Raw genomic sequence first — 22,500 nt, 5'->3', positions numbered from 1 at the left:
CAGAAAACACTCAAAACACTGCTTTATCAAAGGGATTAAATGGTTGTTAAATTAAAACTAATGTCCTAAACTGTAGGAGAAGCTAAGGAGTGATGAATCATGATGAAAAGGAATCTCGGCGTCTGTGCTTGCAGTCTGCTGGACTTTCTGTTGTTCCTGTCACACTGTTGCCCTGCTGCTAAAAGATTGCATTAAACAGCAATATGTACTCTCCATCCCGATCTCTTTAAATACTCCTGTTCAGTACTTGATGAAAAGCTTACAAATACCACTCAATTCATTGTGGGTTCTTTTTAATACCATAAAACCAGGGAGCTTTTGAAAGGCTATTATTATGATAGACATTATACATGTAACCAAGGCTTGAATTTGGACCAAAGGCTGGCAATGCAATACAATAGTTTCTTATGTTAAAGTAAACTATAGATACAGAGAGCATAGAGAGCAAAGAAGTGAACAGAAAAAATGTATCAACGAATGTACAATCACATATTTCCTATCAATAGTCGGTTAAAATGGGAGCAGATACTGTAATATGAAAACCATATTGGATTTATTATTCAAGTAATTAGTCCTAATAGAGTTACTTTTTTTTTTTTTTTTTTAAGTATTAGGACCTGGAGGTCAGGAAATTTTTTAAGCTTCAAATTTTAAGCAAAGGATAAAGGGATCCATGAACCAGTATTTGGCAGACTGTGTTAACAAGGAAATAGTGTTTTTCCACTGTAAATCTCATCCACAGGTTGTGAGTGTTTTTTCCAATTCACATTTAGTGAAGAAGGAATTGGGCTGACACTGTGCTAAGAACCTTTCCAATCACCCACACATAGTTGGGATTTTTAATTAAGTGGCATGCTTAATATGCAAAGCCAACACATTCAGAAATGCTCCAGCTGAACCAGACTGTAAAAAAGATAGTTTGCTTATTACAGCAAATAAAATAAAAATTTTGGTCCATTTTCATAACTCTTACACTTACTCTTTAGATTCGCTTAAAGGGAGGCGTGATCCTTGTGTGACTCTTTCAATGTGGTACACTTAGAAGTTTAATGTAAATGCATAATTTATTTCCTAAAAAATCTGAAGTCATCACTTACCTATTTTAGGATAACATCTCAGTGCTTCCGGCTTTTACCTTTGACTCAAGTTTCATGATTTTTCCTCTCAGAATACATAACCCTATCTCTATGTCTGTTTATCCTGTATTTCTTGTTGCACCGACCTACACATCAAGTTTGTGTGTAATTCACCTAATGAGAAAATAAATAAAGATAAATGAAAGCCTTGTTTGGGGAATTTTCGTTCTGTCAGTATAGTAAATACCAAGAGAGAATAAAAGAGAAATCTCCCAACCAAAGTTGACTGTGTTTCCTTTCTTCACTTTTTTTGCGGGGGGTGGGGGCGGTAATTAGGTTTATCTATTTATTTATTACTTTGGTGGAGAAACCAGAGATTGAACCTCATGCATGCTAGACATGCACTCTACCACTGAGCTATAGCCTCCCCCTCCTTTCTTCACTCTTGAAGATTTTAATTGATAGACTACAGTTTTCACTGGGACATCCATTTAAAACCAACTATTCCTTTTGATTTCATTTGGTAGCAGCATAATGTATTTTGATTTCTTCTACCCAACCAGACTTTTATTTGCCTTCTCACCAGAAAGTATCTGAGGTAAGTTCTCCCTCCCTTCTGTTACAATACATCTAAATTGTGGTAACCTCATTAGAATATTTGCATGAACAAAAGTATATATGTAGTGGAAAATATTTTCTTAAGCTTACCACCTAACTTGCTAAGGTATATATATTTTAGAAAGTTATCCACAGACTTTCAAATGTGATACTGGTTTTGCCTGTTAAATATTGATAAAGTAGCATAATCTTCAGAAATTTTTATGTACTCAGTTAATCTCTATTCATCTTTGACAGTGAATTCCTAGAGTAGTTTGCAGTAGCAGGGAAATGCAATGGGACAGTAAAAAAAGTGTTAAAGGAGGAATAAAGGAAATGTGTCGCTTAAAATGATTCACTTAAAAATGGAGTTCTGCATTTTGAAAATTATGAATTTCTAAACAAGACAAGTGGAGCAGTTTACACATAGCATGTAACTGACATTGTTGTAGGAAAACTAATTTTCTGTTTATTAAAATATTATAGATTTTTAGTGGCTGCTGATGTTTCATTTTGGATGAGCTTGTGTATATGGATTTAGAGATGATAGTACTGGCTTATTTGTAATGTTAGAAATCCCTCAGAAGTACACTTGTGCTTTTCAACATATTTAATTAATTTCAGTTTGTATTTTGTACATATCTGATGGAAGTAGAATGTTCAGTCAGTTGACTCTTTTTTTTTTTTTTTTTTTTTTGAGCAGAGTAAGGTTTATTGCAGGGTTGAATAAGGAGGACAGGGTGGCTTATGCCCAAGAAAACTCCAAACTCCCCAAAGGGTTTCAGCAAAGCATATTTAAAGGCCGGGTGATGGAGGGAGGATCACAGGGTACATGATCACTCGTGTGCAATTCTCTGATTGGTTGATATTGAGGTAAAAGTTGGCTTCTTTCTCTACACGTCCTTCTGTCTGTATATTGTCAGTCTTAGATGACCATTTCCTAGAGGGTAGGCCAGAAACTGCTTAGAATTTGCACACCATCACATACCTGTGATATGTATGATTTTAGGATGACAGAATTGTGATGGTTATTTTTATGTCATAAGCTTTTAAATGTAAGGAAAATACAAGCCATTTTAAGAGTGAAAAATAATTTGTTTAACCATCGTGAAAGGGTTAATGAACCCTAAAGAATGCAAAGGTAGAAAACTTGCTTAAGTTTGCTTACACATCAAATCAGTTGTAATAGCAACAAGCTGTAGGGTAATATAATTGGTAGAAGGTGAAATCTGACTGTAAACTTACAGTGTATTATTGCCTACCTCCATTCATAAAACTTTTCTTATAAAGTGCATCTGTTATCAGTTACATATAAAATACCTTTACTTGTAGGTATAGAGGTAATTAAGTGAAAAAACTCCATGAGCTAAAAAGGGATAAGGGGCTATTAGGTGAGAGAAGGGTGGCAGGCTTCACATCAAATGTCAGACTTTCTAGAAGGTATAAATCTATATGGTGTATATAGCTATCTACATATGCGTAATTTAGCTACCTACTTATTTATCCCTTTATCTAGGTTAGTAGCAGCTTCTTTAAAAATGTAACGTCTGTCTTTCTCTGTTCCTTCATTTCAGTTTGATTCATTGTTATTTGGAGGTAAATGATTACTGGAAGAAAACTCATTTTTGTAGATAGATAATTTTTTCCCAAACTACTTGTTCTAACCATTCTTTTTTATTTATCAAAAAACAACTAAGTAGACTGGCCATTAAATTTTTAAACAGCTGAACACTTGGGCAAACTGTTGGGTCAATTAATTTTACAGCATACATTTATTTCAGAATGCCTTTTATTATGGTACATTCAAATACAGTAATCTGTAGGTATATCAATGTGTTCTAAAAAAATCCAGAAATATTTTTGAAAATCAGTTTTGAATTCCTTTCTGTTATTGTGATTCTCTTTTATGTTACAAAATTAGAACTAATTAATCCATATTTTGAGATCAACAAGGGATAGAAAGTACTGTTTCTTAGTATTAAATATGAGGGTTTTCTTTTTTTGAGAGAGAGAGCAGAATTAATCCACTCTGAATTTATTTTATATTTTCTCCTACTTTGTTTTCATTTTTAATTTCTTATTCCTTTATTACATAAAGGCCAGACTAGAAAAGTTTGAACTATGTTAAAAATGACTGTTAGGATAAATTGTTAACCATGTCTATTAATCTCTTTCTGTTTTCAAAGACACATATTCCAAGAATTGGCCCAAAAGTAGTGTTTATATAAATACTTGCTTTTATTTACAATGGAAGTGAATTATTTTTTCCATGAAAGAAAATGATTGCTTTTTCAAAGGTTGCAGACTCGGCGGGTTGACAAGTTGTTTGATTACTGCTGGTTAGTACAAGTGATGCCTTGGAATAGTGTGACGGCTGCAGAACTGAGTGGACACCTCAGGCTTCTGTGCCGGAAGCCTTCCTGTCCGCCTCTCCTGCTAGCCTCTGCCTGTCTGTCTCCACTCCTTCCTCTCTTTCTCTCAAACGTCCTCTCTGGCTTTTCCTAACTTGGTGTTTTCCTTACTTCCTCTTTCTGCTCTGTTTCTTTCTCTCCCTCCTTATTTCCTTTTCTTTTTGACTCTTTAAAACTTTCAGAACTTTGAAGAGAAATGAAATGGTAGAAAGGACATTTTAACCAAAATACTTTAATTTTTCTTCAGCTTACTGAATAACCTTTGAGTAATCTTTAGATTTCCAAGACTCTCTGGTTTAAGTTTAGTTAGCTTGAAATAAGAAAATGTGTAAAGGAGAAGTTAGAATACTAGGCTGTGATTCCTTCTTTGAGAGGATCTTTTTGTAGGTATTTTCTGGAGATATCTAAGTAAATAAATAAATCTCCTACATGAGTTGTTACCTGTACTCATGTAGTAAAATGTGTAACTGTATGTATTTTTCTAGTACTATACATATTTTATGTATATATTAAATTGTGAAGATGGTGATTGTTTCATGAGTAAGTACACTGCCCATACATTCTTTTTTACTAGCTTTACTAACATATTTAAATGCATATTTTTCCAGTTATTCAATCTTTATTATATCTGTTTTAATCATACCTATAAACTAGTTCAAAAGGCTTTTTATTTATAGCATTATGACATTGACGAGATTATCAGTTATGAAGTATTGAGAAAACTGACATGTGATTACTTATTTCTTTTTTTTTTTAAACTTTTTTTAATTGATTTATAGTCATTTTACAATGTTGTGTCAAATTCCAGTGTAGAGCACAATTTTTCAGTTATACATGAACATACATACATTCATTGTCACATTCTCTTTCACTGTAAGCCACTTGTTTATTTCTAACTGTTGGTCAAAGCGACACATCTTCGCATAATACGTAAGAGGAGTAGAACATGAAGGTGGGATCTGATGAAATCTGATGCCTCTGGAAAGCTAGTGTCTAAATACTGTGGCACCTTAATATCACTATTAAAGAGTTAAATAGCATAATAAATATTACATACAAACTATTGGTCATCGTTGCTAAAGAATTTGTTAGGGATGCCGCGTGGCTGTGAAGTAGGTTACCAGACATCTGGTAACGCCCACGTCCTTCTCCTTCTGTCTCTGTCAAGGTGCCTGTGTCGGTGGCCATGATGACTCCCCAGGTGATCACCCCACAGCAGATGCAGCAGATCCTTCAGCAACAAGTCCTGTCTCCTCAGCAGCTCCAAGCCCTTCTCCAGCAGCAGCAGGCAGTTATGCTGCAGCAGGTAATGTGGGTTACCTGCTTTGGAGTGCTCACGGGGCACGGAAGGTGCGCAGCCGTGTCAACAGTGCCACGGGCACATGAGATCATTCTCCACTTGCAAGGCCAACCTGTCAGCATGCTAGAACATAAGTGTAACTTTCTCATGCACAGCTGCAGAGGAAAATTTAGATCCCTTGGCTTTCTTGTTACCCTAAAAGGTAAAGCCTGCGGTTCTTGTCATTCCTGAAAGAGAAATAGGGAGATGGTGTGTTGTATAGCGAAAGATTTTAAAAGGTTTATTTAGAAAAGGACAAGCACACCTCCAAGAACGGGAGGCGGGCTGATCCAAGGGAGGAAAAGTTGCGGTTTTTGTCTCCCCTTTCTCTCACACCCTCGCTTAGAGGCGGTCTCTTGATAGATTGACAGCTCTTGTCCCCGGAGTGCTTAGTCATGTTTGGCCCCTTTGCACATGTCCTTGCCCATGGCGTACACAGAAAAACCCATGGGCAGTGGGGTGCTAAACCTCAATGTTAATTATAATACAGTGCTAGCACTGGATCGTGTCCAGTTAAGTCCTTTCTGCTACCGCACAGTCGTGGCTATCGGATTCTAAGTGGTTTCTTGATGGCGCTCATTTAGAAGTAAAGTCCCTTTATGCTGGAGATGGGCACAATGCCATCTTCTGGACCCTCTCCTCCACCTATCTGCCTGGTGCCCCTCTTATCTCACTACCTAACATTCTTAAATGTATTAATGTCTGGAGTAAGAGCAGAAAGAGGTATAATTTCAACATAAGTCAACATTTCCATATTCAAATGATTAGGTGCATTTGATTTGTAGACTTTCCCACAAAAGTGCAGAGAGATCTACCGATAATTGTTGATTTAAAATTCGTGACACTTCAACACTCCTTTTAGTGTAAGTATGAAATTGGAACTGGCCATTTTGTTACAAAGGGAAAGTAACCAAAATACATTCAGAATTTAGAAATTAGAACAAAGTGAAGCAGCTAAGCCACTAATCTAATGAGATTTATCTTTCGTAAATAAGAAAACTAATGTTCCTAATATGTACGCTGTTGGAGCCTCAAGTGTGTATGAAGTGGACATTCACCTGTAGACGTACTTACCAGGGAGAAATTATCGTGCTTTACCTGAATTCTTAGAGATTTACTTTGCTCTGTTCTATGATGATGACCACAGGCCAGTTGCTTATATTTCTAAGACGTTCTTCTGTATATCTGATGAATGGCAGTTGTTTCCCAGTAAGAACTGGACAGCATGGTTGTATGTAACTCTATCAATGGTTTTTATAAACAGGAGAGTAGAACCTATTTCTGTGTGTTCCTGGGACTGCAGATATAATAATTAAGAGTGTTCATTTGGCTCTGGCCCTTTAGAAGACAGATCCTCTATACCCTTTTGTTTGGGAGATTTTGGATTCTGGACTGGAAGTTTTCAGAGCTGCCTTCGGGGGAGAGGGAGGGAGTCTGTAGATTGTCTCCTTGAATCCAGTGCATATTTGCTGTTGTTGTTCTCGGGAGGTGAATCTTAATGGAGACTCTACCCCGTGCCAGTCTAGAAGGGTTTAGGAGATTTATACTACATGAAACTTTTGCCTTTATTTATTAAAGTCAAAATGGTTTATTCAGCAACAACTACAAGAGTTTTACAAGAAACAGCAAGAGCAGTTACATCTTCAGCTTTTGCAGCAGCAGCAGCAGCAGCAGCAGCAACAGCAGCAGCAGCAACAGCAGCAACAGCAACAGCAGCAGCAGCAGCAGCCGCAGCAGCAGCCGCCACCGCCGCCGCCGCCACATCCAGGAAAGCAAGCAAAAGAGGTAGGGTCTGGCTGGCCCTGCCTGCGCAGAAGAGCGTGAGGCTGGGAAGGGCGCTGAGAGGCGAGGGCAGTCTGAGATCGCCCCATCACCCGGCTTTTGCCGTCAAAGATGCATTATTACCCGTTGGCACGGAGCTTTTAATAACAGTGACAGTAGAACCCTCCTGCTCTCCTTTCTTGTAGCATGGGACTTGGGAGTTACAATCCAGTGCTGCTGTCCGTCGCCCAGTGTTCACTAATGAATCACAGCGTACAAAGCGCGAGCTGTGTGGTGGACAGAGTACTGATTGTCTTGTACTCACCGAGAATCTAAGTTGGTGAGGGAACCTTATTTTTCTCAGTGGTGCAGCTCAGAGAACATGCATGCAAATTTAGCCTGTTGTTGGTTGGGGTGGGAGTGGGGTGTGGGGGGAACCGGGGGAGAAACTGGTTGAGCGCAGATTTCAAAGTCACAGGCCCCTGATTAATGAACTGCTACTGTAGGTTTGGAGTGGTGAGTAGAAAGTTACAGTTTGATATGCTCATAAATCAAACTGACAAGCTGGCTTCTCTGGCCGAGCTCGCACTTGTCAGCAAACTGCATCAAATATAAACATAATACAAACAAAACATGTTGAAGTAGTTAAATTGATCAGCAGGTATCAGAGCCGTTGTCTTCAAGCTGCCCATTATGCAAACGTACAGGAAACAGTTTTGACCCCCTGAGGCTTTGTTTCTGTTTGGATTTGTGAATAGAATTTCAGACAGCCATCAACTACAGAATAGCAATTGCTCCCTTATTTCTCTGGAGGCTTTGGGCAATCCACATGACTTGCTCCATTATGCAGTCTGTTTTCCAGTGAGCGCATCAGAAGTTTCTCTTTTCCCCAAACTAAAAAGGAAAGGTCTTCCACAGCAGCTTGTCTCCCTCTGAAGTGTGACTGCCTGCTCATACCCTCCCGAGTCCAGAGAACTCTGGTTTGTCTTGCAACGCCTCACAAAATTGGAAGTTATACTTTTCCTTATAATAAGGGCACTTTTTTTTTTTTGGCCTTGAACATAATTCCACCTTTAATATATTCCAATAAGAAATGAGAGGAAGAGAGAGAGCTAACAGGCCTGTCCTATGAAGGCTACATCCCAGTTTACTAATAGATCACTGGAGACCACAGTCATGGACTTCTGCAGATCAAACTTATTCAGCTGGAAAAAAAAAAGTGTGTTGTTGAAGTTGACTGTATCTGCAAAGCGTTATTCTTTTAGCCTAGATAAATTTATTATCATCTGCAATAAGCCCATTTTTTAAAAGTCTGAACCTTTGTCATATACTTTCTCTAGACCCTATTCCATCCTGTTTTAATGCAAGTTCCTTGGTTCTCTGCTGCTGTGTTAATATTTGAAAGAAAAGCAACAGACAGTCTAGAACTTGCTCACATTCTGCCCTTGAATTTTGACTATGGGATGGCAGTTCACAAACTCACGGGGCAATGAAAGGAGCATGCATTTCTCTGTGTGAGAGCTGTTTGCCCAGACTGTGTTCTCTGCTGTTTACTGGGTTGGGTTTTCTGACACCAGCAGCAGCAGCAGCAGCAGCAGTTGGCCGCCCAGCAGCTTGTCTTCCAGCAGCAGCTTCTCCAGATGCAACAACTCCAGCAGCAGCAGCATCTGCTCAGCCTTCAGCGTCAGGGACTCATCTCCATCCCCCCTGGCCAGGCGGCGCTTCCCGTCCAATCGCTGCCTCAAGGTACATAGAAAACATGGCCAGCACTTCATTTCCAATGTTGCAATTTCTACTGCTGCATGGCCTGTCTACCTTATACTTGAGAAATTGTGTTTTTATGACCTTCATGTTTATTGTTAAAACATGATTGTTAACATGGTTGCGTGACCCATTTTCTTGAGACTCAGAAAATTTCACGATACACTGCTTTTTAAGTGTGTAGTAAAACTGCTTTCAAGTGTTGTATTAGATATTGAATGAGTATTTGTTAGTCTTATGGAAGAAAGTTTATAAGGGCAACACAATTCAAGGTACTGAATTCAAGCTGTTGAGTATACACTGAAGATCTGCAGGGAATTGTATTAGTAGGAAGGCTAACAACACTCCATTGAACATAAGTGAGCGGGTATACGTTTTGGTGGACAACTGATCAGGAAAAGATAGACGTTCCTAATCTTCACTCTGAAACCCCTTTCTAGAGGGCATATTCCAAGTTATACTTCGGAGAGGGCCCCATCATACACCCTGGGACCAAATTGATCCTCTTTTCTCTAAAATTACTGTTGCCTATGCATGCACTATATTGTGAATTACAGCTTTAAAAAGCTGTCAGTTGTATTCTTACTTGTTTTCCTGATGAGAAAACTTTGAATATGCTTTGATAATTAAATAATACAATACCATACAAAAATATAGTTGTATATATTCATCATTTGACTCTCAACTTTTGGGAAACGAAAGAGTTCTAAGTTGAAAACAGAAAAAGAATGGTAAACAAAATGGTTCTTTGTGTGCTGAAATTCTTGCAACAGGTGAAAGTCATGTATCTATAAACTTTGTAAAAATATATTCTAATTCACATTTGATTTTGTTGGAACAAACTTTAATCCAAACGAACTCAAGTTACTTGTATTTGTTTCAGAGAGGCTCACGTTGTAGTACTTGCTGTGCATTTTCCTGACTCTCCAGGCTACCCTGAAGAAAATCAAGAACAATTAAATATACAAAAATTTTAATTAGGCAAATAAAAAGCAGTCTTTAAATGCACATAAATATTGCTTTGGGCACATGAAATTAAAAATACCATGGTAAATGTTTTTCTATTTACTTATCAAATTACTGTTCCCATGGCTTATTTTTCCCAGAATTCCTCTTTCACTTGACTTCATATCCTCTAATTTACCTGATTCAATCACTGCTAGGAAATCAAGAAAGGTAAAGTTTCAATAGTGAAAGAAAAATAAGGCAATAAACCCACTTTTCCATGTCATTCCAAAGAGAATTTGGATAAACCATAGTGTCACCATAGCAATGAATTTCTATTCACAAATAACTGTTCTTTGGAAAAATAAATACAACTTGAGGACAAAAGGAAGCAATAAGATTAAAAAAGTGAAGGTGTGTATAAATTCAGTGTAAACATCGATTTCTTTGTCAGAACTATACTAAAACAGAAGCAATAAATTTATGTCATTGACCTTTTTTTAAGTAAAATTTGAGCAAAGTCTATATTTAGGATCTGTTTTTTGTTTTATGTTTTCTCTCTTCAATAGAAAAGCATGATTTTATTTGAGTAAAACATTCAAACACACATTTCAAGAAAGTTCAAAGAGATGTTCCTAGGAACAAAATGTGACTTATTTGAGATATGTTTGTTAAACTATATTATTCCAAAACAAGCATACAAGGAAATTTATTATTCTATAACCATGCTAATAGTTTTCAAATGACAATTTTCTCTTATTTCGGAGCTTTCTTTTGATAGAATGATCTCCTTTTTTCCCTTCTATTTGTTTTTTTTCTCTCTCTCCTTCCAGTTTTATTCAGATGTACTTGACGTACAGCACTGTGTAAGTTTAAGGTGTACAGCATGATGCTTTGACTTACATGCATCATGATAGGACTGACCTAGAACACTGTGTTAGTTCTTGATGCTGCCCAACCTAGCAACTCGCTGTTCTCGCCTCTACAAAAATGATCACCGCTTATTTTCGTCTATTTGTATTCTCTATTTGTATTTGAATGGAGAACACTGAGGCAAAGGAAGTAAATCTGAAAACATACCTGGGTTGGAGCAGAAAATGTACATTTTAAACAAAAAAGATGGAAGTCATCATCATGTTTTCAACTGTTTAAATGAATGTGTGAAAGGGGCACTGTGGAAACCCATCAGCCAGACACAGGCGGAATGTGTCAGAGAAAGCAGCTACAGTAAAGGAACATATGCATTCTTAGTGCTGTTCTGGAATCTCAGAATTAGAGTAGGAGAAAGTGAAAAACTAATTGCTAGATAATGTAAGCCCTAAATCATTTCTGCCTCAGTTACTGGCATCAGTTCCTCAGTTCACTTTGTATCAGGTTTTTGGTTGGTTGATTGTTTAGCCACTAGTAATGGCCTTACGAAAACCAAACAGGATTAATAGGCAAAGATGATACTCTCATTGTATCGGTAAAAATATGCTGTATTTGAAATATTTATCCCCCGATTTAACACAGCTTCCTTAGAATACTTTTAAAGTTACAACTTCTTTCAACTATATGTGTATGAGAATCAGATGGAAGTAACAAAATTATAATTTTGATAAGAGTAGATTTACAGACATTTTTCTCTGTATTGCGAAATGATGCAATGTTGTATTTTATCATTTTAAAGTAAGATATTTTAAATATTAAGCATTTAAAGTTATCATGAAAATTACTATAACATTGGATTTTAATGTAAAATAGGCAACGAAATTACAGTCTCTAAATATGTATATAGGTATACAGAAGTTGAATAAAAAAGGATGGGTTTTTAAGTCAATCTCAAATAAAATACTGATTTAAAGCTATTTAATACATAGATACTGTACTTTATATATAAACTAGTAATTATTTAGTGACACATTTTCATGACTCAGTACCATTGTCTACAAGTTAAAAAATAGGAAGTTACTGTGACATGCAGTATAAACTTTGGTATGTTTTTGACATAAGATGGAAGTCAGTGCATCCCAATACACAATATAGTCACAGGTTTAATATTACCACGGGGACTGAAAAACTAACTTAGGAATAATGAAATGCATAAGGGGATATTCAAAATATGTTGAGTTAGTTTTTGAGAAAATGTAAATGAGATAGATGGAGATTAGATTATATCATAATTCCAACTGTTATAGAGTTGTTTAGTGTATTAACATGCATATATTAAAATGGATTTAATTCTGTTTAGGCCATATGTGTTTAAAAAAGTTCTGTTTGTCAATTCTATGTATGTTGAGGGAAGACTTAAAAGGAGAATGTCAACTTTGCTGCATTAAATTTCATGATCGAGAAAACGGAGAAATCATTGTTTTTGTAATGGAATAACAAACTGTAAAAATGCAGCCTGGAAAAAAATTAATACTAAAATCATAGTAGGAATTTCTTTTATATCAGATGTATTCCTGTTCCTTCTTTGGTGGAGATGTTTGCTTTCGGTCTTAAGTTTTAGCCAAATAGCTATTTTTACTTTCTGTAATTCAGCATTTAGACAAAATGTGTATTTGATACACCTCTCATTGAATATCCATTTTAAAGTTGGGCATTATACCTACAGGTTATAGTAAGCCCTCACACAGATCAATACAGATCAGTAAGATGTTAGATTTGGCAAATTACAAATGAACACTTGGATCTCTGAAGGAGAGCCCCAAAACTGGAATAATGGTTGCCACTGGAGAGGAGTATTGGGGACCAGAGTTCAGGGCTGGTGGGGAAATTCAGTTTTGCATTGAGTCCCCTTCTCTGTGATTTAATTATTTTAGCCATGTGTGTATACAGGTTTTTCAAAATGTAAAATTTAAGATGAAAAGTGAAAATTAATGATAATATTTCAGTAATTCAAAGTACTGAGTATCAAATTGGTTCAGTAAAATATATGAATAATACAAATACTTCTACTAAAATTTATTTTTTAATTATAAGTAACCCTAGAAAAGAAGCAGAGTACTATTAAATAAGTTAATTAAAAATTCACACTAGACTTATTTTACATCATAATGTATTAAAATTATGTATTTAATATTAATTAATTACTGGACATAGACAATTAAGGGCGTAGAAAGAATCTTTTATTTTTGAGTGTGAAAAAGCTGTACATGTAATTTTTACCAATAAATGAAGCCACTGAAGCTTTTAAACCTTGTGTGCCCCAAGGATGTATAATCTAGATATAAATTAGCAAATTTTCATTAATTCTTAACACAGCGTTTGGCACCCAGTAGTTACTCTACAAACTCTGACGCCAGAATTAAAGAATTATTATTTAATTGCTTTATCTGTGATATCAGACACAATTTGGTTGGGAATTCATCTTTTTATTCTTTCAACTCCTGGAAAACAAACCTTTAATGTTTATTTGTAGGCAGTGAATAGGAACAAGCCCAAGTCATCATCCAGAAGTAGAACAGGGTTTCTCAGTTTTTTGTAGGCACGGAATTTTTAAGTTACATAATTATAAAACTTTTGGGCAGTAGTATTGTATGTATATACCCTTGAAATACGTTTTTAAGGAAAACCGAATAATTTTCACTTAAGATTGGAAGTTGAATATTATTCTATGATGCTCTAGTCCACGGATTCCCAAATCGTGCTTGCCACGACACCAGTGTTCTGGTCAATTGAACAGCTCTTTTAAGTAATACTCATTGAGCTTTCACTCACTGCTGGCACTCGTCCAGGCACTGGGGCTAGAGCTGTGATGAAAACAGACCTCAGTCCCTGCCATCATACAACTTCCACTTTGGTGTAGAAGACACAACAAATCAGTCAAGTAAAATACACAGTGGTAACTGCTAAGGAGAAAAATTAAAAAGCAAGGATGGGAAAAAATAAAGCAACTATAGGAAATGGGAGGAGTTGAACTTGTAGACCAGTTGATCAGGGAAGGAATCCTGGGAAGGGGATGTGTAAGTAGTGACCTGAGAATGTGATGGAGCCCAGTCAAGTGTTAGCTCTTGAGCAAGTTACTTAGCTTTTCTGTGCCTCAGTGTCTTCATCTCGAAAATAAAATAATGATAGTAATAATAATAATAATAATAATAATAATAATAATAATAATAAATAATTAATAATAATAATAGTGGTTTGGGCATTACGTTAGTTAATAAAGTATGAAGCATTTCAAAAAGTTACTGGTATATCAGAAGCCCTGTATAAGTATGTGTTAAATAAAACAAAGAAACTGCTAGAGGCATGAGATGGGGTCAGAGGAGCTGTGTAAACAGGAGCTTAGTTTTGAAAATGTAAGATCTGAGAATCTGGTAGAGTGATAACAGAGTGTCACGTAGGCAGCCTGCAATGCAAGAAAGGGGCCTGGGCTGGAGATCACTTGATGAATCCTAAGCCTATACCTGTTATTTAAAACTGAAATAAATTAGTGTAATTGTAAAAATAATTTTTTTTCTTCAGACATATTTGCAAAATACTGAGTTAGAAAAAGAGATTCAAGTTTTCTTTGTTATTAGACATCTCAGAACTTTTTCACATGCTAACATGAATCACAGGTATCCAAGATCTAGCCCACAGTCCTCTGAGGCCTCTTAGGTTAACAGCATTTAAAAGAGTACTGTTTCATAGAACACAGTTTAGGAAATGCTGAATTTGTTATATTACTGCCTGAAAAAATAAATTCTTGCAAATCATTAAGATGTAAAAATTCACACAACTTTCAAAATTGTACAAAGTTAATTGGCTAGTTGTTTCATATTCATAAATAGTTTTGTATCCATAGAAAACAGCTAAGCAAGTTGGAGATGTGAAAAATTTCTCATGAGCAACATGACAGTTTATTTTAAAATTTTTTTCCTCCAAATTATACGCACAGTGGAATCATCCATGGAACTTCAAAAACTACTGATGCCTGTGTCCTGCCTTCAGAAATTATGTTTTAACTTCTTTGGGCTGTGGTCAGAGCATTGGAAATTTTTAAAAATCCCCAGGTAATTCTAATATGCAGACACTTTGGGGAGCCACTCTTACTAACAGGAATCTCTTTTTGACATTGTTTATTCTCTGTCCCTTATCTATGATATTTAAAATATTTTCAAATTAAATATTTAAAATATATAAATATTTAATATTCAGGTGGTCAATATTTTTAAAATATAATATTCTTTTTATTAAGGGTCATTACTTGGATGGCAAACACGTTATTTATCAAATGTTTATGTGCCTACTATTTGTTACCATATCATTGTGGTATCATGGTGATACCGCTAATTTTCAATGCAAATAAATAATAGAATTCTACTTTAGAAGGTAAGTGGATACTTAGGTTAACTAAGTTATTACTAAAGTCCACAAACTAAATTATTAATAACATCTTTAACTGGTACATAGTCTCAAAAAACACCTAAGTGTCTGTAGCCAAAATACAGTATATAGATTAGCTTCCTAATCTGTTAGAATCAACTAGTACCATTTATAACTTTTTAGACACTGACCTTACAAGAGAGCTCGTAAGTACTATGCCCTTTAAGAGTCACAGAAGTGGCACATGGAAATCAAGATGTCTTCTAGAACTGCATGAATCCGTTTTAATCAATTAAATCAACAACTATTTATTGATCACATACCAGGCACTGTTCTAGGCTCTGGGGGTTATACCAGTAAAATACGAAATCCCTGCTTTTGGTAAATGGTGGAGGGATACTAATGAAAACAAGTAAGAAAAACAACATAGTTTAGAGATTAAAATAGAGGGAGGTGATAGGGAGTGAGAGAAGGCAAGTGGGGAGGGGCTGTGGTTGATAGTGTGGTCAGAGACCCCATCAGAGGAGGTGACCCTTAGACCATCTGAGTGACAGGAGGGAGGAAGCCAGGGGAAGATTTGCAACCAGAGTGGCCTAGGCTGTGGGAGCTGCCGGAGCGAAAGCTGGAAAGGGAGCCAATGTTTGATGCATTCGAGAAGCAGCAGAAGGCAGGTATAACAATGAAATGGAGAGAAGGAGCAATGGATGAGGTCAAAGAGGCAGGCAAGAGCCAGATAATGAATGCAAGCACCTCATAGGCCACAGGAGGGTGGTTTGTTTTTTTTTTCCTTGTTTTGTTTTGTTTTTTAAAGTGTTCTAGAAGGGCAGTGGAGGCTTTGCCTGGGAAGTGCTGTGACTTAACTTACCTTTAAAGAGATAAATTCGCGCTGAGATCTGAAGAGTGAATTTTACACAGGCAAGGTGAAAACAGGAGGACAGTCAGGGAGCTACAGCAGCGGTCCAGGCAGGAGTTGACAGGGGAGCAGAGAAGCAGCGGCTGAGGTGCTGAGACATCTGATGCCAAGGGTGCGCCAATGCTCTCACAGAAAAGGAGCTGCTAACGCAGTTTTGCTGTTAGGACACCTGACACATCAAAAAATGACAGTCAGGAAAGTTTCAGAATCCTAGGTTAAAGCTGAATTGAAGCAATAATTAATAGTCTGTATGGAAATCGTTGCCTGTGTAACAGAAATACCTTTATTAAGTCATCTTTTTCTTTATAGAAAAAAATCGTTTTTAACAACTTTGTAAACTGGAGTTATCCTGTCTTTTCTTTAGTCTCAAGCTACGTCTTAAAATCTGGAGGAGCTAGAATCATCAAAATGATAGCTTTCAGTGAAGCTGACTGTATGAAATTGTGATAGGCAGAGCAATTTAAGGTTGCTGCTGTGATGAAGAATTTGACCAGAAGTTATGTTTGGAACAGTGAGGGTTCTTCTGTTGCTAGGGGCTACTTACCACTATGTCTAGATCAATGATTTTTCCACTTGCAGGGGTCGGGGTGAGAGGGCTCCCCTTACCTTCATATTCTGTTACCTTTCCCGAGTCTCCCCTGCCTGTTCCATCCCACTTCACCCCCATGCGCCTCTCCATTGATCAGCATCACTGTGGCATCTGGTGTGTGTGTGTGGTGGGAGGAGGAGGGTAGGTTGATTAGTGCTTCCATCCTTACAGTTGATGTTGTAGCTGAACATAGTAATAAAGAATATAGATTTGGGAGCCACGGGGCATCAGGTTTGAATTCTGCCCACTGGTTTTGAGCGTAGTGATTGAGGCTGTGTATTTAATCATCCTGAGCTTCCATGTACCTGTAAAATGTAATGATTCCTAATTTTAGGTGAGGTCAACTGAGATGATGAGTGCAAAGCATCAGAATATAGGAGATGCTCAATAAATGATAGCATTTATCATTACGAGTACACTTGCTCCTATATATCTTTATCCAGTTGTTTTCATATATTTAATAAAAGATTTTAGGAGCAAAGACTGCCTGGATTTAAATCACAGCTTTATCACACGTAAGCTTTGTGACCTAAGCTATATTTTTTATCCTCTCTCCCACTTTGCTTCCTTATCCATAAATTAATTGGTTATAATAAAAATATCAACTCCATTGGATTGTAGTAAGGAATAAAGAACATAAAGTATGCAAAGAATTTATGAAGGCACTGTACTTGGCACATATAAGTATTATTTTATAAGTCAAATCCTGTAAACTCAATTCCTTATTTTGAAATTACAGTTAGGATTGTACCTAGTTTTTCTATTTTCATCCCTCATAAATCAGGTAAATTTGCATAATCTGAACCAGGGAGTTTAAAAAGAGTAGTTGACTTATTCTATTGGTCATGAAATGAAGGAGAAATTTAGATATTAACTACCTAATTGATCCATGTAGGTAGGCATATTGGCTTATTCGGGCCCTTGGAATGAAATTCAGTTATTTCCTTTGCCTCTCTGAGAAAGACCAAAATAACTAGATAATTGGCAAATCTGTTTTACTTTTGAGTTGAGCGTCTCCTGTTTTCCCCTGATTGTTTCCCTCCTTATTTCCTTTTTTTTCATTTCTTTCAAGATGTGTTATTTCCAAATGTACTTGTCTTTCAGTTCCTCACTGATAAAAACTTAATACTAGCAATAAGTAAAAGCTACTGTTACAAGTTGAATAGTTTAATTTTCAGATGGAACTTGCTGTGTTTTTTTCTATTAATATACGATGTTATTCCCAATACTATTATTTCTAATACTGTTCTTGAATCGGTAGTCTTTAGTAGATAACTGATTATTCAGGGAAAAGCTATGGTGCTGATGGTGTAAAGTGATTAATTATTGTATATTAATAATTCTGATAACATCACTTTTGTTGTTGGCATTAATCCAGTAACAATACTAAGCTCATTATACGAACTTTACTTTGTTATATTAGTGGGGCTTTCTTTCATTTTATAGCTGGCTTAAGTCCTGCTGAGATTCAGCAGTTATGGAAAGAAGTGACTGGAGTTCACAGTATGGAAGACAATGGCATTAAACATGGAGGGCTAGACCTCACTACTAACAATTCCTCCTCGACTACCTCCTCCACCACTTCCAAAGCATCACCACCAATAACCCATCATTCCATAGTGAATGGACAGCCTTCAGTTCTAAATGCAAGGCGAGACAGGTAAATCTCATGAGATTTGTTCTACATCTATCACCAAATTTTACTTTCACCATTCATAAAACTGAAAATAATAATATGTACCTAACAGAGGCAGAATGTATAGAACAACAAATTAAATAGAAACCTTTAGATGATCATATATTATTTTCATTAGGAAAAGAACTGTTCAAATACCAGAATTTTGATGGATAGAGTCAGGAATTTCCTGAAGAAAGTTATTTTTAAATAAGTATGTGTGGAATTATTGTGTCAATAGATTTTTATGGCTGAGATATTGTGCATAACCTGATTGCTAAAATGAGAACATTTTTACCATTTTAAAACTTATGAACCGGTTTCAAATAATTAAAGATGTATATATGACCCCCTTACTATATGTTACAAATGGACTTAGAAATCAGAATAGATATAAACACAGGCATAGTAAACCAGAAGATAGAAGATCTGGTTTGCCTTTTTTATTTTTATGACATGATGGAATTACAATAAAATTGAACTTATGGGAGTTAACTTTCTGAATAAATTGGACTGAAAAGTCATAAAGAAAAATTATTTGATTTCCATTACCATCAATGAGTACATTATATTAGGTAAATTTTCACCTTACTGGTTTTTTTTAGTTGTGTAAAAACTGCCTTTGTAAAAGGAGCACTTATGTACTTTTTGGTCGATTTAGTTCTATTTACTCAGGCATATGGTTATCTAATCAAGTCCTTTAATATACTTTATATAAAATACAGAAGCCAAAGTATTACTCAACATGAAAAATATCTTTTTAAAAGATGAAATGTAAGTGTTGGATTTCTTAACAGAGTGGCTTAGTCTCCCATGATGTATAGCTGTAAATGTCACATTTAACTGTAGTGGATTGATAGTGCTCTGTTTTGTAATATGAATACCTGCTTAGCTGCAACAGACTCTCATACAAATATTTTTTCAAAGAAACATATTTAATTGCAGTACAGTTTAAAATAGAATGCTATAATTTGGTGATGTTTTTGGTCTTCCTTTGAACATCATGCATATTTTTCTTGTGAGCTTTCATTATTATAAAATTGTATGCCTTTGGATGCTTTCACGCTGTTGTTTTAATTGAGAGTAATTTGATGATTATATATTTCAGAAGTTGGTTGATGTCTCTTGGATCTGTCTATCTGATACAATACTCACTTATCAAAAGTCTTTGATAATTATAGAAGGAGAGAGCTAATGAAGACTGTTTCAAAGTAGAATTTTTTAATCAACTGTAACTAGCAGATATATATATATGTGGTTCGCACATAAATATTAAACAATTTAAATGATTCTAAAGGTCCATATATAGTCTCTAAAAAGAACATTTCAAAATTCTGATGGTGATTTTCCTATTACTTTCTTAAAAACAGGTTTTTTCTCTGGACCACATACGAATATCTATTTTTTATTTAGAGGTAAATGTTACATTAAGGTCATATGGCAGGATTAGCATATGGTATTATACAGTCCTCTTAGTTTTTCATCCTTTATTAACAGTCATCTTTGGCTCTATTTCTCCTCTAATTGGAACATCATCTAGCCTTGGCAGTTGAACTATTCAATAGAACGATTAAATTTTTCTGACTGCTCTGAGCTGAATTGACCTGTTTTGACCTGTTTGTCGCTGATCGTAACCTGACAGGCGCTAGCAGCCTGCAACGATTATGGCTTTTTGAGATGAATCTGACGCCGTGTTCTTTTGCTACAGCTCGTCACATGAGGAGACTGGGGCCTCTCACACTCTCTACGGCCATGGAGTTTGCAAATGGCCAGGCTGTGAGAGCATTTGTGAAGATTTTGGACAGTTTTTAAAGTAGGTTTTGTTTTTTTTTTTTAACTTTTTTTTAGGGGAGGGGGTGGATCACATGGGAGTTTTAGGCAGGTAGTTAAATAAACAAAAGGAAGCTGCAAGAAGGAAGTCAGAGTCCATTCTAAGACACGCTGTAAGTTTTCTGTGCGTTCCAACAAGTGGGTTAGCAGAGTCAGGCTAAGAAAGTTAATTCTTCATCTTTATCTTTTCATGAGACTATTTTATAAATCATCCAGTAAAGGTTTTTGAATCAATGAAAAATAGTAGCCTACTATAATTGTGTCATTAATGTGTCATTAATAATTGGAAGACATGTTTGCAGGATTCACTTAAATTTCAAGGTTTCAAGAAAAATTTCCAGTAAAATTATGCGAGAAGTCATATTATATATATATATATATGCATATATATATGCATATATATATATATGCAAATATATATATATTTAAGCAAAAGACACATTTTGAAGGTTTATTTTTATTACAGACTTTATATTTCTTACTTTAAATAATGATATTTAATGTTTACATTTAACAACAAGAATACAAAACTGAAAGTTAATAGTAACTAAAATATTAAGGTAAGCATAATTTTCTCCATTGTTACTTGTTGCCCTGAGAATCATAAAGAAACATGCATGGCCGTATGTTTGTAGGATGGAATATATGACTTCTCTAGCTTTAAGTAAAAACTTTCTGTATCCTTAAAATCTTCATACAGTGATAATTTATTTTTTTAATTCATAAGAGGTTCTTTTTCAAATGAGAATATGCATCTTTCATGAAACATTTTCCACATGCAATTTCAGTATATGAGAGATCTAAACAGAGAGCACCAGATAGGTTTATGGAGATGAGTAACTTCACAGGCTGAGACTCTCATGTTGTCATGGAGCAGCTAACAGGGTGAATGAACTGTTTCATGCTTCATCAACAATTAAGTTAATTAGCTCATTTGAAATTGCACTGCTTTGTTGCCAGGATGTTGGCAGAAACATCAAAAAGATGTGTTTACAAATGGTAGACTACAGGGTATAGAGCAAAAGCACCTTAACAACAAGGCACAAGTACTTGGCATCATAATAACTTTATAACTGAATTACCGTGAGACTTCCACAAGGATTTTTTTTAACCTTTTTTGTTTGTTTCTGACCAATTAAAAGAAAACATGCTTTCTATATTACTATGGATTTTGTAAGTGGCCTTAAATGAAAATTTGCACTCCTGTTATCCAAAACAGCTGTGCGCTTCCATGTTGTTGGGTAGGAAACTGATTCAACAGTTCCAAGCACTTAAAATTTTAGGTAACTTTACTACAGTTTTCCTTTCTAAGAAAAACATTTTCTAAGACAAAGACAGAATATAGGGATAGTAAGTCTTTAAATAACTCATCTCATATTTCTTCATTTGAATATATTAGTCCTTGTTAATATGTTGTATTCTTCCTTATCATTAAGATTACTTACAGGACTCATACTATTTCTTAAGTATGGCAGTGTAAGCCATAGAACTAGCTCAGTACTCAGACATTTTATTGCTCTAAGTTGTTGTATTTGACAAAATTCAAAATAAAGAAACAACATATGTCTTTTCTTCAGTATGCTTTCCTTTGTAGCACATGGAAAGGAGCATTTTTATTCATCTCAAATACTTATCCATAGTTTTATGACTACCAAGCTTATAAATATGAACTCTCATTTTACCTTCAATGGTGCTTTTTCATACTCATGCTAGTAATTTTTTTAAAACTGAAGAAGTTACAATTAAAAAAAATTGCCTTTCAATTACGTATCAACTTTGGTTCCAAAGACTGACCATTTTTCCAACCCATTAACTTTATAAGGATGACAGAACAAATGACAGTAGATTTTAAGGCCTTTCTTTTAGTCCATTTTTGTTGGTAAGCTTAGATTCTCTAAGTCAAAGATCTGTGATAAATTCTGTTAATAGAGCTAATGCCATTATACTGTACTGAAATTAAATAGTGGGTAGACATATTTCCATACTGGTATTGTCTTTTTCTTAAAATGTGTGGGAAATTTGAAGATAAATTAAATAATATGTCTTATTAAATTAATTTCAGTCATTCAGAAAAAAAAGTCGATTTAATGTCTGTGGAAAGTGAATTAAAGAAATCACCGCTAATACAAATTTTCTTGGAAAGATTTGATTTTCGTTTGTACTAATGGAGAGAATTGAGAGTCTTGAGGGGAAAAAAATGTCAGACAAGTCAAAAAGCTGTAAAAGATTTTTAGCTCTCATTTTATTTGTTTATCCATTCTCCAGAAACTTTGTGCCCAGTGTTTATTGTACACATTTTTTTGAGAAAATA

The 22,500-nt window shown here is 35.5% G+C and overlaps 1 protein-coding gene across 13 annotated transcripts in view; it reads left to right on the top strand.

The window, feature by feature from the left end:
- FOXP2 (forkhead box P2) overlaps positions 1–22,500 on the top strand; it is a 1,129,496-nt gene that overhangs the window by 1,063,035 nt on the left and 43,961 nt on the right. For 8 of the 13 annotated variants that reach the window (XM_074367186.1, XM_074367190.1, XM_074367187.1 and 5 more), the window contains 5 exons: positions 5,253–5,390; positions 7,002–7,208; positions 8,762–8,930; positions 18,131–18,344; positions 20,068–20,172. In XM_074367186.1, the coding sequence (XP_074223287.1) occupies positions 5,253–5,390; positions 7,002–7,208; positions 8,762–8,930; positions 18,131–18,344; positions 20,068–20,172 (833 nt within the window). The remainder of the gene's footprint in view (positions 1–5,252; positions 5,391–7,001; positions 7,209–8,761; positions 8,931–18,130; positions 18,345–20,067; positions 20,173–22,500) is intronic. The other 5 variants (XM_045511145.2, XM_074367192.1, XM_074367196.1 and 2 more) reach the window with 2 other exon arrangements.

Source organism: Camelus bactrianus, chromosome 7 (assembly GCF_048773025.1).
Source record: "Camelus bactrianus isolate YW-2024 breed Bactrian camel chromosome 7, ASM4877302v1, whole genome shotgun sequence".
Lineage (NCBI taxonomy): Eukaryota > Metazoa > Chordata > Mammalia > Artiodactyla > Camelidae > Camelus > Camelus bactrianus.
This window is presented reverse-complemented; position numbering and strand designations above follow the sequence as displayed.